The sequence below is a fragment of the Carassius gibelio genome, chromosome A25, assembly GCF_023724105.1.
Source record: "Carassius gibelio isolate Cgi1373 ecotype wild population from Czech Republic chromosome A25, carGib1.2-hapl.c, whole genome shotgun sequence".
Classification (NCBI taxonomy): domain Eukaryota; kingdom Metazoa; phylum Chordata; class Actinopteri; order Cypriniformes; family Cyprinidae; genus Carassius; species Carassius gibelio.
Window position 1 is genome coordinate 16,589,528 of NC_068395.1, and position 15,604 is coordinate 16,605,131.

Here is a 15,604-nt window from a genome sequence, read left to right on the forward strand (position 1 = left end):
AATTTGTATTCCCTTTCATAAACATCTACTGATTTTGGTATGAACATATTTGGTAATACATTAAATATGAAACTTTTCTTTTCCGGGTTGCTTTCAGGTAACTGTGACTTTGTTTCTAGCCCAGTATCTTTTGTCTGTAACAGCATTCCTGTCAAACAAATATAGTCCTACTACAGTATATCCATAATCCTTAGTCTGAACAACTTCATATAAAATTATGCCAAACCTGTTCAAATCACACACCCCAGTCCTAAAACCCAGTCCCAAAGTCTGATTGGTTGATAGGAACCTGTGCATAGATGTTGAACAAAGAAAACAACCTACTTGACAACACATGGCAAGTTCAAATCCTAAGAAAGTTAGCCTGCTTTAGAGTGTAGTTTGTATACAGTCGTCGCATAGTTAGCACATATACCAATTCAGGGAGAAATTTATTTTCTCTTCAACTCAAAAGCTAAGTAACGTCTAAGTAATGAGGTCCCAGACCAAGGGGTGATCTCAAATCATACTAGGTTTCCAAAACAGAGATTAGCATTGAAATATGAAGTGCATTATAATCATTGTGTTAGCATGACATTGCAAAATAATGGTAGTGAGTAACCGCATTCATTAAAACAGCTCTTCAAATCAATTCTGGAGGTACCACCTGGTCCATGTAATGGACACTCGTCATCTCAGAGGGAATTTGACTAAACTAAAAGGATATGCGACTAAGCAAGGTGTCAGAGTACATTTATTGTGGTTCCTAGGTCCAAAGGAGAACATGAAATCCATCTAGAATGTGCAGTGCAAACAGATAGTCATCCCATACTGGTCCACAGATACATGAATACAGTCAAATCTCACACAACACACAAGAATCCCATGGCTTATAGATGATGACAGACATAAAGTGCTTGTCCTCCTTGTCTAGGCTTATTATATGAACTATGCCAAGCCTTACATAATTCACTAATCTCATTGGATGAGGGGGTCAGCAGAGGAAGGGTTAAAGGGGAGGGGTTAGCAAACATTTAAGACCGGTTCTTCTTGAAGAAGCTGATGAGTCCATTGGTGGAGCAGTCGTGGGAATGAACCTCTGCGTCGTCCTGCAGCTCGGGTTCGATCTTCTTGGCCAGCTGCTTGCCGAGCTCCACACTGATGGGACAGAGAAAAATCTGTAAATGTACGTATGACTGAAACTTCACACTTCTCAGAGCAAACAATGCGTCACAATTTGGAATGGAAAGAACTGTCGCTGTTTAATCGCAACTTTTGAACTGGACCCAACTTTAGTTGCAGGAGAGTTTAAACTGGACTTACCCCCATTGGTCGTAGCTGTTGATATCCCACATCACACCTTGCACAAAGATCTTGTGTTCGTACATGGCTGAAACGTATGAACAAATACAGAATATTGTCCTTGAGTGTGGTGTCTACCAAACAAATGCACACCTACAAAAGGAAGTAGTGGGATAATACGTTTGAAACTCACCAACAAGTGCACCAAGCATGAATGGTGAAAGTTTCTTGAAAATGATAGAGTTGCTTGGCTTGTTCCCTTCGAAGACCTACATAAAATAAACGTGGCATTCAAAAACAGAAGAAAATTCCGCATATAATAAAAGATTCAAACAGCTTGACTATACTGTAGTACTACGTCCGGACTGAGAGCGTCACAAAACAGTAGGTGGAAAGTATTCAGATGACCTACTATGGTGGGATCCTATTATACTGTAGGAGAGGATTCATTAATAGTATTTACTCAGCATTTAACCCATCCAAGTAAGTGCACATACACCTTAGGAGCAGTGTGTGAACACTAATCTCACTGGATGAGGGGGTCAGCAGAGGTAGGGTTAAAGGGGAGGAGTTAGGAAACATTTACGAGCTGATGAGTACATTGGTGGATACAAACCAGGAGCAGTGGGCAGCCGGTTTTGTTGTGGGGAGCAATTGGGGTTTCTAGTCATGGGTATAGAGCGTGGAAGAGAGCATGGTTCATTCACTCACCCCACCTACATTTCCTGCCTTCTGGTTACAAGACTGATTCTCTAACCATCAGGCCCCAAATACCCATGTTGAAGGTCACATGACAGTGGAAGATTTAGTATGTCAAGATTGTATTCATACTATTCACATTCATACTTAATAGACCATTGCTTTTGTAATGGTTGTAAAGAAAATCTTATTCAAAAGAAGAACCCACGAAGGGAGTATGTGATTTCGGAGAGTTAAATCAGGCATTTGATTAAGAAGAGTTTGAAAAGAGTTTGAAAAGGTGTACTGCTGGAGTGCCTATAAGAAATGTCAGGGTTGGATATCCCTGCAATCCCAAGCCTGCTTCAACACACCTGCCTGCAATTTTCAAGAGTTCTGCAGGATGGTTACTTTACGGAAGCAGGGTTAGATACCCCTGCTTCATGCAATCTTGATGACGCTTTTGTGTATTCAGACAAATATCCCTGCATGACCATAACACACCAATGGGAGCACATTTGGTCAAAGCATGTCCACTAACCCAGTGGTTCTCAACCATATTCCTGGAGGCCCCCCAACACTGCAAGTTTTGTATCTCTCCTTTGTCTGACACACACATTTCAGGTCTTGGAGTCTCTACTAATGATCTAATGAACTGAAAACGACATGGAAACATGCAGTATTGGGGGGGGCTCCAGGAACATGGTCGGGAATCACTGCACTAACCACCAGGCTACAGGTCTGACGGACTCCAGTTTAGATACCGTCCAAAGAGTTGACACTTGGTTTTCAAGTAATGAACCACTCACTTTATGGGGCAAGAGTTTCTCCAGTGCATCTCCAGACAACCCAGAACCCTGGAGCTCCTTCTTGGCCTCTTCAGAGGTCTTTCCCCTCATCAGAGCCTCCGTCTGCGCCAGGAAGTTTGCCATCAGGATCTAGCGGATTCATGAAACGAGAGAGTGCTTCGTAACCCTTAGACAAACATGGCTCAAATAACATCTGGAGCATCAATCTCCCAAGAGAACCAGAAAACAAAGACGTGTCCTGAACCACGCAGATGGCTGGCATACCTTATGATGCAGATTATCTCTGATAGGATGCTGACTCTGAGCAGGAATGAGGAAGTCAGCCGGAATCAAGCGAGTGCCTGCGGAGATTAAGATCTGTTGTGATAAACACATCACAAATGGGAATTAACATGTCAATTAAACTAGGAACTAGTCCAGAGGGGAGGGTTAGGATCAGACCCTGGTGAATGAGCTGGTAGAAGGCGTGCTGTCCGTTAGTTCCTGGTTCTCCCCAAACGATGGGTCCAGTGTGGCAATCCACACGAGTGCCAGACTTGGTGATGTACTTCCCATTAGACTCCATGTCTCCCTGAAATACCATCAACAACTCAACAACTGTCCTGCTATAAGAAACAATGGTGTCCTTTCCTGAAACCTCATCAGACCGACCTGTTGGAAGTACGCAGCGAAGCGGTGCATGTACTGGTCGTAGGGAAGCAGGGCATGCGTCTCGGCCTGGAAGAAGTTGATGTACCAGACGCCGAGCAGGGCCAGTATGACCGGGGCGTTCTGCTCCAGAGGAGCCGAGCGGAAGTGGTTATCCTGACAGAAAGAGTACAGAGCGGTTACCACCAGAGACATGAACTCTCAGACGCTCGGAGGTACTCTCACAGCGTGGAGTGTGTGTAGTGTACAGTAATCCTAATGTTAACTGGCACACTACAGTTGAGCTTACCATCCAGTGAGCACCAGCTAGAAGCTGTTCGAAGTTGTCAAAACCTATGAGAGGGAAATGAATAAAATTACTGGATCATCTACTGATGTAATTGTGTATCAGTGCAAGATGATGCATTACCAGCCTTTCAAATTTGATCAGGCAGATGTTAGGCTATAAACATACTCTACACAAGTACACAAACATGAATGTTTAGTCAGAACATGGAGGTGTTTTTTCCCTTATCGTGAACACCAGAATGGAGTCAGGTGACTGAAGAGGAGGAATTTGTAAATTGTAGACATTAAGATTAAAAACAAAAAATAGTAATGTACCTAATTACCAAAACAAACCATATTTTGGGGAATATCGTTGATGAATCCCTCATAATAGGACCAGGAACATGGGTTAATACCGTATCTTCCGGACTATAAGTCACACTTTTTTTTTTCATAGTTTGTCCTGCGACTTATAGTCAGGTGCGACTTATAGTCCGAAAAATATGGTAAAGTAAATAGGGTTAATTATGATTTAATGATAAATTTAAATAGTCAATCTCTCTGTGGTTCTCACTGACACTGAAAGAATAAACTAGAAGACTTGTTATGCTTATACTTGTTATAGCGCCCCCTCTCGGTCAATGCTGAGAATGCAAAGCGTCCTTGAATTGGATTCTGATTTTATGTTCAATGGCACAGCAAAAACAAACTTGATCGTTAGAAGCAGTTGCGTCCATGTACTTGAATCATCATGTTTCAGGTCTTATGTTACCGTTCATACAGCAGACGTACCTATGTGCAGTGCAATGGACAAACCGATAGCCGACCACAGCGAGTAGCGCCCGCCGACCCACTAAAACATGAGCAATCAGCATCAGAGAAACAGTCTGGGCTTTGAGAAGTAATATGCTGATTCAGGAACACATTAGTAGTCCAATATTAATGTGCAGCCAATCAAAAAGCAGATTTCCATTCTCATGCAATAACAGAACATAATGCAAGAAATACTTACATCCCAAAACTCAAACATGTTGTTGGTGTCGATACCGAAGTCCTTGACCTTTGGCTGGTGAGGACACGGGAAAGTCATGTAACGTTTTTTATAAAGATACTTAAAACATCAACAACAAAATATCAAACAGCTGCCGTAACCCTGTACTTACTGCATTTGTGGATAGAGCCACAAAATGTTTGGCCACAGCAGATGTCTGAAAATACACAAAACGCTGAATGAGACTAAAAGACAACCATCTATAGCGCACATAATTAGACATAAATCAGAAACCTTATTTAAGACAGTCTAAGGATAAATGTACTAACATCTTTAGCGTCCTGGAGGAACCATTCTTTGGCCGTCTCGGCATTAGTGATGGTCTCTTGGGTGGTGAAGGTCTAAAAAACAAAATACATTAAGAAACTAAGAACCTACAGTAACTTGTTCACTAGGTATAACTAATGTTGTTTAATAGAAATCAGGCTTGGAATCAACTACAGACAAAAAAAGTGGGAAAATATAAAAATTAAAATTAAATTAAATTTATGCATTTAGCAGACGCTTTTATCCAAAGCGACTTACAGTGCATTCAGGCTATAAATTTTTACATATCGTGTTCCCGGGGAATCGAACCCCCAACCTTGCGCAGTGCTCTACCAGTTGAGCTACAGGAACACATATATACATGCATTGCACTTATTACTTAAAAAAAATAAAATTACTTTATCACACTAAAAGATGTTATATTTTAACCATGTTATTGTCTTGTAAAAGTAAAAATCAGCATTTAATAATAATGAAATAAAAGTTTTGATCAAAATGAAGTAAAAACTGAAATATTATCATTTCATATTTAGTGTTACAAACTAAAAAACATTTATTTTAATATATTATAAAATGTAATTTACACCGCTGATCAAAGCTGAAATTTCTGCATCAGTTTTCATGATCTTTTAGAAATCATTATAACTTGATTTGCTGCTCAAGAAACAGATAAAAACGACTTCATATTTTGTCTGGAAATGGTGATTATAATTTTTTTCAATATTATTTAATAGATAGAAAAGTTAAACAAACAGTATTTATTTGCATTTATCAAATACATTTAATAAACTTAGTAAAACACTTATTAAACCAAAATCTTCTGCAACATTTTAAATGTCTTCACTCACTTTATCGCTTTCATATATGATGAACAAAATCAAATTCTCTCTTTCATTTCTAAAGCTTTCCAAGCTTTCCGAGTGCTAGAATTGTTTCCAAAAAAAATCTTAAATCAGCAAAAACCATTTTAATAAATAGTAAGTGTTTCTTGAGCAACAAATCAGCAGAGAATGATTTCTGAAGGATCATGCGACACTGAAACTTCTCTTTGTAAACAACTGATTTATTAACGATTCCAGTGATGAATGTTGCGTTCCCAAATGCAAATTAAAGTGACTATTCGCAGTTTATGTAGTTAATTGCTTAAGGCCTTTTCGTGATTTCAGTCAACATTCCGGATTGATCCAGAAGAACCACATGCCTGATAAATGTAGATGAACACTCCAGTACTGTACCTTGGATGCGATGATGAAGAGGGTGGTCTCGGCGTTGAGCTTGGCGAGGGTCTTGGCCATGTGTGTGCCATCAATATTAGAGACAAACCAGACGTTTGGTCCTCCTTTAGAGTACGGCTTCAGAGCTTCCGTCACCATCAGAGGACCCTGAGGAACAAAACCAAACAAAACTCAATAAATGCTGTTCCAAGTATTGTGAATGATTGCCAGACCTGACTCAATGAGTCCTGGCCGTCAGGATAAAAGAGAGAATATCTGACATACACAAAGGACATCTGAGTCCAGAATCGGGAAACACTTTCTATGATAAGCATAAATAACAACAGACAGTTTTATTCGACTTCATTTACTGTAAGCGATAGCCAAATCTCCTTTATTGGTCAATTATGAAGTGTAAAATCTCTGGAAACTCGTAGTAAACTCACCAAGTCAGAGCCACCAATGCCAACGTTCACCACATCAGTGATGGCTTTCCCACTGAAGCCCTTCCACTCGCCACTGCGCACTTTCTGTTAAATAACACACACTCGTCATACACAGAGGCAATCTTCAGGAGTTATCATAGCGCTCAGTGAAATCAATGATCAGTTAGTCAAATTATATCCTAAATTACATTACTTTAAAATGCAAGTAGAGAAGTACCACTTAGCCCATAAAAAAAAAAAAAAAAAAAAAAAACAAGTAAAAAATTAAATAAATTTTATATATAAATACAGAGAGAGAGAGAGAGAGAGAGAGAGAGAGAGAATGTTATATGCTTGTATGAATACTGGTATTTTCCCATTATTAAAATGTTCAATTCCCCTTTAATTTAATATTATTTTTATATTATTGTTTGTATGTTAATATTATTTATTTAATTTGAATTTAAGACAAATTAATCCACTTAAATGTATATATATATATATATATATATATATATATATATATATATATATATATATATATGTGTATATATATATATATGTGTGTGTATATATATATATATATATATATATATATATATATATATATATATAAAAATATACACATATATATATATATATATATATACACATATATATATATATATATATATATACACATATATATATATATATACACATATATATATATACACATATATATATATATATATATATACACATATATATATATATATATATATACACATATATATATATATACACATATATATATATACACATATATATATATACACATATATATATATACACATATATATATATATACACATATATATATATATATATATATATATATATACAAATTAATTACAATTATAATGTTTTACGAAAAAAATACAGATGCAATTCCTTCTCCACAATAAAATCTTATTGTGTGGGTATTACTTTGATAATATCACTACAGTGAGATTTGCATGCTCTCCTAACTTTATGACTGGCGGCTGGGAATTGGAATGACACAGGGATACTGTCAAATGATTATAGTCATCAGATTCATATTTTACATTTACAGTTTAGTTAATAAGTGAAAATAATATTTTCTGTAAACAAGTTGTTACGCGCAGGTTCACTCACATGGCAAAAGCCCTTCATCTGCTCCAGGACTCCGTTCACATCCGGCATCACGTCTTTACCGTCCACCATGACAGGAGTGTTAGAGCGGTTCCTCAGGGCGGTGTGGAGAACAGCACGACCCTACAAACCAACACACACAAACTCAGCCCGACCCTAAAGAGCCATATTAGCAACTGTTCTCCCCATTTTAACTGACATTAGTTTCATTTGTAACCATCTCATGTGAGTTATGTCTTTCTGAGGTGTTCATTAGAATTTACACTGAAGCAAATTCTAGAAGTGCATTACAACAGGTCTTGCAATTTCAATCTTAACTGCTTCGCTCAAGTTAATTCTCAGTGAAATGTTTTACTGGGATATTACCTCAGTGAAGTTGATCTTTTCTCCTGCAAACATCTTCTCTCTGGCAGCTTCAACGCCCACCGATCGTGCCTAATCATGATGAGACAGGACAAAACGGTTAATGGGATAAGAACTTGTGCATGCATGCATACAAAGAACTATACAAACACCAATTGTGTTTTGTGTCCTGCTGTGATTACTGTAAGAAATCTGCTGCATCATAGTGATACAGTTTTGCATTCTCTATTGTTATTGGTTGAAGAGTGGAAGTACTGGGTCAGGTTAAATATGGGGCTGTAATGAGAACTAAAGCTCAAAGTATACTTCCATTATACGTAAAATATAGACTTGCAATTCTGAGAAGACAAAAAAATTCAGATTTACAATATATAAACTAACGAAAAGCTAATGAAACCAATGAAAAGCCAGAACTGTGAAATATGACCCGATTAGATGTGAAGTCAGAAGTGCGAGATGTGATGTTGGAATTGTGCGAGATGTGAAGTGGGAAGTGTGCGAGATGTGATGTTGGAATTGGGCAATATAATGACAGAACAACGATATGTGAAGTCAGAAGTGCGCAAGATGAGAAGTGGGAACTACGAGATGTGAAGTCGGAAGTGCGCGAGATGTGAAGTTGGAAGTGTGCGAGATGTGATGTCAGAATTGGGCAATATAATGACAGAACAACGATATGTGAAGTCGGAAGTGTGCGAGATGTGAAGCGGGCAATATAAATGACAGAATTGTAAATGTGAAGTCAGAAGTGCGCAAGATGAGAAGTGGGAACTACGAGATGTGAAGTCGGAAGTGCGCGAGATGTGATGTTGGAATTGGGCAATATAATGACAGAACTACGAGATGTGAAGTCGGAAGATGAGAAGTGTGCTGGATGTGAAGTCGGAAGATGAGAAGTGTGCGAGATGTGAAGTCGGAGGATGGGAAGTGTGCGAGATGTGAAGTCGGAAGTGTGCGAGATGTGAAGTCGGAAGATGAGAAGTGTGCGAGATGAAGTCGGAAGTGTGCGAGATGTGAAGTCGGAAGTGTGCGAGATGTGAAGTCGGAAGTGTGCGAGATGTGAAGTCGGAAGTGTGCGAGATGTGAAGTCGGAAGTGTGCGAGATGTGAAGTCGGAAGATGAGAAGTGCGCGAGATGTGAAGTCGGAAGATGAGAAGTGCGCGAGATGTGAAGTCGGAAGATGAGAAGTGTGCGAGATGTGAAGTCGGAAGTGTGCGAGATGTGAAGTCGGAAGATGAGAAGTGCGCGAGATGTGAAGTCGGAAGTGCGCGAGATGTGAAGTCGGAAGTGCGCGAGATGTGAAGTCGGAAGATGAGAAGTGCGCGAGATGTGAAGTCGGAAGATGAGAAGTGTGCGAGATGTGAAGTCGGAAGATGAGAAGTGTGCGAGATGTGAAGTCGGAAGATGAGAAGTGCGCGAGATGTGAAGTCGGAAGATGGGAAGTGCGCGAGATGTGAAGTCGGAAGATGGGAAGTGCGCGAGATGTGAAGTCGGAAGATGAGAAGTGTGCGAGATGTGAAGTCGGAAGTGTGCGAGATGTGAAGTCGGAAGTGTGCGAGATGTGAAGTCGGAAGTGTGCGAGATGTGAAGTCGGAAGATGAGAAGTGTGCGAGATGTGAAGTTGGAAGATGGGAAATGCGCGAGATGTGAAGTCGGAAGATGGGAAGTGCGCGAGATGTGAAGTTGGAAGATGGGAAATGCGCGAGATGTGAAGTCGGAAGATGGGAAGTGCGCGAGATGTGAAGTCGGAAGATGGGAAGTGCGCGAGATGTGAAGTCGGAAGATGAGAAGTGTGCGAGATGTGAAGTCGGAAGTGTGCGAGATGTGAAGTCGGAAGTGTGCGAGATGTGAAGTCGGAAGTGTGCGAGATGTGAAGTCGGAAGATGAGAAGTGTGCGAGATGTGAAGTCGGAAGATGAGAAATGCGCGAGATGTGAAGTCGGAAGATGAGAAGTGCGCGAGATGTGAAGTCGGAAGTGCGCGAGATGTGAAGTCGGAAGTGCGCGAGATGTGAAGTCGGAAGATGAGAAGTGCGCGAGATGTGAAGTCGGAAGTGCGCGAGATGTGAAGTCGGAAGTGCACAATGTAAGGATGGAACTGAAAGATGTAAAGTCAGCACTGTAAGAAAAGTTAGATTTCTGAGTTTATCTCTTTCAATTTTGACTTAAGGGTAACAAAGTCTGAATTATGAGATAAAGTTACAATTATTTTTGTTTAATTCTATGCTCCAGTTTACACTTTTACATTTTACTTTTTCCTGCAAACATACGAAAGCTTTTGCCTCAAAACTGAAGTAAACTTTGGTCTTAAGCTTGCACATACTCTACTGCATAAACTACATAAACATTACACCACACCCACAGATACGGTTAACCTGATACAACGATCCTATTTTCAGCAGTAACACACTCTACTCTGACTTTATGAAGAAATGTTTAGCTTGTGGACCGTACCATGTCGAAGAGCATGTGCAGGATTTCTTCATTGATGAGATTCTTCGAGTAATCCAGCAGAATGTCTCCATCATCCGTTGTCATCTGTAAACTGCTCAGAAGACAGGATCACACACATAGGATAAACAAAAGCTCTATTATTATTTGTTTAATTTTGCTTCATGTTGTACATGTATAACACAGGAACATCATTCAAGCCTGGTATACATCCAAGTGAGAGGACCTTAGTGATGTTTAGACTGGGAGAATTAATTAAACAGGAGGAAAGCTAAATGAGCCATTTGAGAAAATATATCTTGCCCATCTCAGCGCGCTTCTATTTAGCAGTGACTCCCAAACTGCAGCATGCAACATTACTCTCAGAACTGAACTGTACTCAAATAAATATTTTTAAGATATTTTAAATGATCGACCCCCCCCCCCCCCCCACACACACACACCATTTAAAAATCCTGATCTAATCCCTTACAAAAATATAGATGGCAAAAATATTTTCCTCCAAAATACTAGAAAACTTAATATAACTGTATAAGTCATAAAATATTAGGTAAAAAATCAAATAGCAAAGATTTTTTTGGAAAGCATGTTATTTTGGAGGAAAATATTTTTGCCATCTATTTTTTTGTAAGGGATTAGATCAGGATTTTTAAATGTTGTGTGTGTGTGTGGGGGGGGGGGGGGTCATTTAAAATATCTTAAAAATATTTATTTGAGTACAGTTCAGATCTGAGAGTAATGTGGCATGCTGCAGTTTGGGAGTCGCTGCTAAATAGAAGCGCGCTGAGATGGGCAAGAAACATTTTCTCAAATGGCTCATTTAGCTTTCCTCCTGTTTAATTAATTCAACATTTTTTATTTTTTCCTTTGTACATCTTGTGAATGTATAATTTTGTGTATTGACATATAACATTGGATATACATTATATCCAATATTTTATATGTATAAATAAAGAAACATTATATTCATATACATCATATACATAAGTGTGTTTATTTAAAACTATAAATATATATTTAAACGTTTGTAATAATAATAATAATAATAATAATTATTATTATTATTATTATTATTATTAATATTGTTATTAATTATATAGTAAAACTGTACGCACCTAAACAGACAACAATTTCCCGTTATTACGTCAGAAGTGTAAACACGTGCTTACTCCACCTCATTAAAACTATTTAAATACAATTCGTCTCGAATATAACAACTACGTTTACTTTAAAATACATATAATATACATATTATAAAAACGGAAGTCAAATAAATTTTAAATGTTATGAATGAATATAAAATGAGTTCAGCCCGCTGGGAGTGTGCAGAAGAGCACGTACATCATGCTGTTACAGCGCCCTCTGTTGGCCAACACCGCTCTGAGCAGAACATCATACTACAGACTTCAATAACAACCCAAACATACATCATCAGGCTTTAACCCACCACTGCTAATGAACTCTAATGTGAGTAGGCTATGCTTGGTACATATGCCACATATAAACACAGAGGCATCGCACTAGAGGATGAGACACTCTCTTATGAGACTGCATACGCAGTGAGTGCACTTGAGCAATACAGATCATGTGCATTTAATGAAATACAGTCACAGAAACTCACATGTATGCTGCAAAATAACAGGAGTGTGAAAGTGCATGCAGTGCTGTAGCACACTTGACCGATGACCGATGACCTATGACCTTGTTATGCGTCTAGCTGCTAATCTGGCATTGTCTATTCTGATTTAAAGCAAAGATGAATAGTGAAACATACTCTCAGTGTGTTTATATGAGTGTAAATGAAGGATATAAAGCAGGTGCCACAGTGCAGAGGGCGGATTCTGGCCTGATGGGGCAATAACCTTGCAACGTCAACGTGAAGATCAAAGCTCCATGTAACGCTGTAAATGTAACGATATGCGCATATATACACTAACACGTGTCCTGATATTAAATTGCAAGAACATTAAGATGACTTAGGAAAAACCAATGCATCAAATGTTATATAAAATAAATTTGTTCATATAGGCCTCATGACCAAGATGCAAGTCCTAGTAACAGCTGATGCGGGATATATGTGATGCTGGCAGGCTCGATGGGATGAAATGTGCATCGAAATGTGTGACAGAGCTCACGCGCTCAGCGGAAGCGCGTTTGATGTGTGTTTCACCTGAACTTGTTGAATCTGTCTGGATCTGCGTCGAACATCTGCCTCATGTTGAGGTTCCCGGCGCTGGATTTGTACCATTGCTCCAGTTTGCGGTAGTTCGGATCGCTGGTGAGTCCCATGATGAAACAATAAACTCCGCTGTTGTTAGGTCCAAAGCTGCTAAAGTGAATTACAACCGTGTACAACTCAAGCAGTGTACAGACGCGTGAGGAGGAAGTGCAATGACAAATCCCGACTAGGACACGCCCATTATGACACTGAATCCTGCGTAGCCCCGCCCACCGTGACACTGCACTAAGGTGGTCAGATGGCTGTTATGTAATGTAGTCCATGTATTTTTAATTAGACACTTTTGAGTATTTGAAATAACTTGAAATAATACAAAAGTTGCCTTTTTTGATACTGTGTGTGAAGGCTGGTATTAATCAGCTGACTTATTTTATACGTTTTTTTAACGTGCTTTATTTTGTTTGTTTGTTTGTTTAGGGATTTGATCACCACTAGATGGAACCAAACAATCACAAAAATATTTTAATTAAAATATCATAACATTAAAATATCTTTAATTAAAAAGGTGATAATATTTACCATTTAGGAACAAATACAATACACTAATTTTGTAAGATAAAAATGATTCCTTGTTAAAAAAAAAACTGTACTTGTAGAAAATGTAATATTGCTGATATGAGGCCACTTACTTTGAATTTCAACACTTTAACATAAGGTTTCATTAATTATATTTAATGTATTAACTAACATGAACTAACAATAAAGAAAACATTACTGTATTTATTCATCTTTGTTAATGTTAGTCGTTGATTGTTAATGTTAATTACAGTACATTAATGTTAACAAGCACAACTTTTGATTTTGATAAAGCATTAGTAGTGAAATTAAAATTAAAATTAATAAATGCTGTAGAAGTATTGTTAATGCTTAGTTCATTTTAACTAAAGTAATAAACTAATGTTAACCAATTAACCTTATTTAACACACTTTGTATTCACTTAAAAATGTTAAACTAGTATATTTTAACTTTAATAATCTTTTGTTGTGCTTTAAAGTACACCTATTGTTATGTTAAATAACATACTAAAGCACATGTAAAATACTTTATAATTAACTTATAAATTACTGTAGTCATTCAGTATTCAGTAAGGTATTATTTTTAAATACTAAATGTAAATTTTATCAGATCAAATGTGTAATTAGAAAAATATAATAATAATAATAATAATACATGAGTTATAAGCTTTACCAAAAGTACTTGTTAGTGCATTCAGCAGTTCACATTTACCATATAAATAAATAATAATAAAATCAAAAACTGAAGCAAATATATTGCATTTAAATATGCATTAAAAAAAAGGGATTATGTGACGAAGAGGCTGAGGCGGTCGGATCCATCTGCAGTATTTTATTACACAGGTAAGCCAGCAGAGATAGACAGTCATAGAACTCAAGAACACTAGGCAAGGCCAGTATAAATAACTCAAAACAGCACACAGGTAAGGGCAATCCAAGAATTGTAACTCAAACAGGCATGGGTAAAGGGCTGGCAGCTTAGCTTCACAAACGAGATCAGAATCCAAGTCAAAATCACAAGAGCAAACACCAGAAATGAGCTAGAGACAGTTTGGGTAAATCAAGACTTCACAAATGAACAATGAGCAGAGCAGTCCCGATAAAGGGGAGCTGAGGGTACACAGGTGATAATAATGCAATAATGCCATAGTATTTTTTTATTTTTTTTTAATTTATGGATAACAATGGCTACCGTCAACTGTTTGATTACCAGTATTCTTTAAAATATCACCTTCTGTGTTAAATGAAAGGAAGAAACTCCTACAGGTTTGGAACAACTTGAAGGGGAGTAAATTCATTTTCAGATTTGGGTGCACTTTACCTTCAAGTCTTATAGTTAACTAATTGCAATTAATATAAATGTAAACATTTTCACTTTCATTTAGAAAATATGTTATTAAGTGTCTGGGAAAAAATACACAATCACACACGCACACATATACACACACATATACGTATATATAACGCCAGTTACTTTGTTTTGCCATTTATTGACTGATGAGTCTCCTGTCCCCATTTTGGGAGAAATCAGAAGTACAGAGGTGTTGTGTGCACTGTGTGAACGTGAATGATGTAGTTCTAGAGTGAATGTGAATGTGCATTAATTCATCCCAGTCACACAAAAAAAAAAATTTAGTATTCATCAAAATTAATTAAAACAGTGAAATGCAAACTCAGCATATGAAGCAAACCTGAAATGATTAAATGTTAAATAACACAAAAGTATCTAATCAAGTCAAGTCACCTTTATTTATATAGCGCTTTAAACAAAATACATTGCGTCAAAGCAACTGAACAACATTCATTGGGAAATCATTGTGTCAATAATGCAACATGATAGTTAAAGGCACTTCATCATTGAATTCAGTGATGTCATCTCTGTTCAGTTAAATAGTGTCTGTGCATTTATTTGCAATCAAGTCAATGATATCGCTGTAGATGAAGTGACCCCAACTAAGCAAGCCAGAGGCAACAGCGGCAAGGAACCAAAACTCCCATCGGTGACAGAATGGAGAAAAAAACCTTGGGAGAAACCAGGCTCAGTTGGGGGGCCAGTTCTCCTCTGACCAGACGAAACCAGTAGTTCAATTCCAGGCTGCAGCAAAGTCAGATTGTGCAGAAGAATCATCTGTTTCCTGTGGTCTTGTCCTGGTGGTCCTCTGAGACAAGGTCTTTATAGGGGATCTGTATCTGGGGCTCTAGTTGTCCTGGTCTCCGCTGTCTTTCAGGGATGTAGAGGTCC

At 38.0% G+C, this 15,604-nt stretch overlaps 1 protein-coding gene across 1 annotated transcript; it reads right to left on the reverse strand.

Moving 5' to 3' along the window:
• Window positions 1-715: 715 nt before the first annotated feature.
• Window positions 716-13,031, reverse strand: LOC127947132 (glucose-6-phosphate isomerase). The gene is made up of 18 exons (XM_052544122.1): window positions 12,778-13,031; window positions 10,611-10,701; window positions 8,162-8,230; window positions 7,799-7,918; window positions 6,662-6,745; window positions 6,237-6,383; window positions 5,004-5,075; window positions 4,847-4,891; window positions 4,696-4,749; window positions 4,476-4,536; window positions 3,706-3,749; window positions 3,420-3,572; window positions 3,210-3,339; window positions 3,033-3,109; window positions 2,769-2,897; window positions 1,475-1,550; window positions 1,303-1,369; window positions 716-1,137 (listed from the first exon to the last, which is right to left on the reverse strand). Exons 1-18 carry the CDS (start codon window positions 12,894-12,896, stop codon window positions 1,014-1,016), a joined length of 1,662 nt encoding a protein of 553 aa, XP_052400082.1. The 5' UTR covers window positions 12,897-13,031; the 3' UTR covers window positions 716-1,013.
• Between the last annotated feature and the right edge of the window lie 2,573 nt (window positions 13,032-15,604).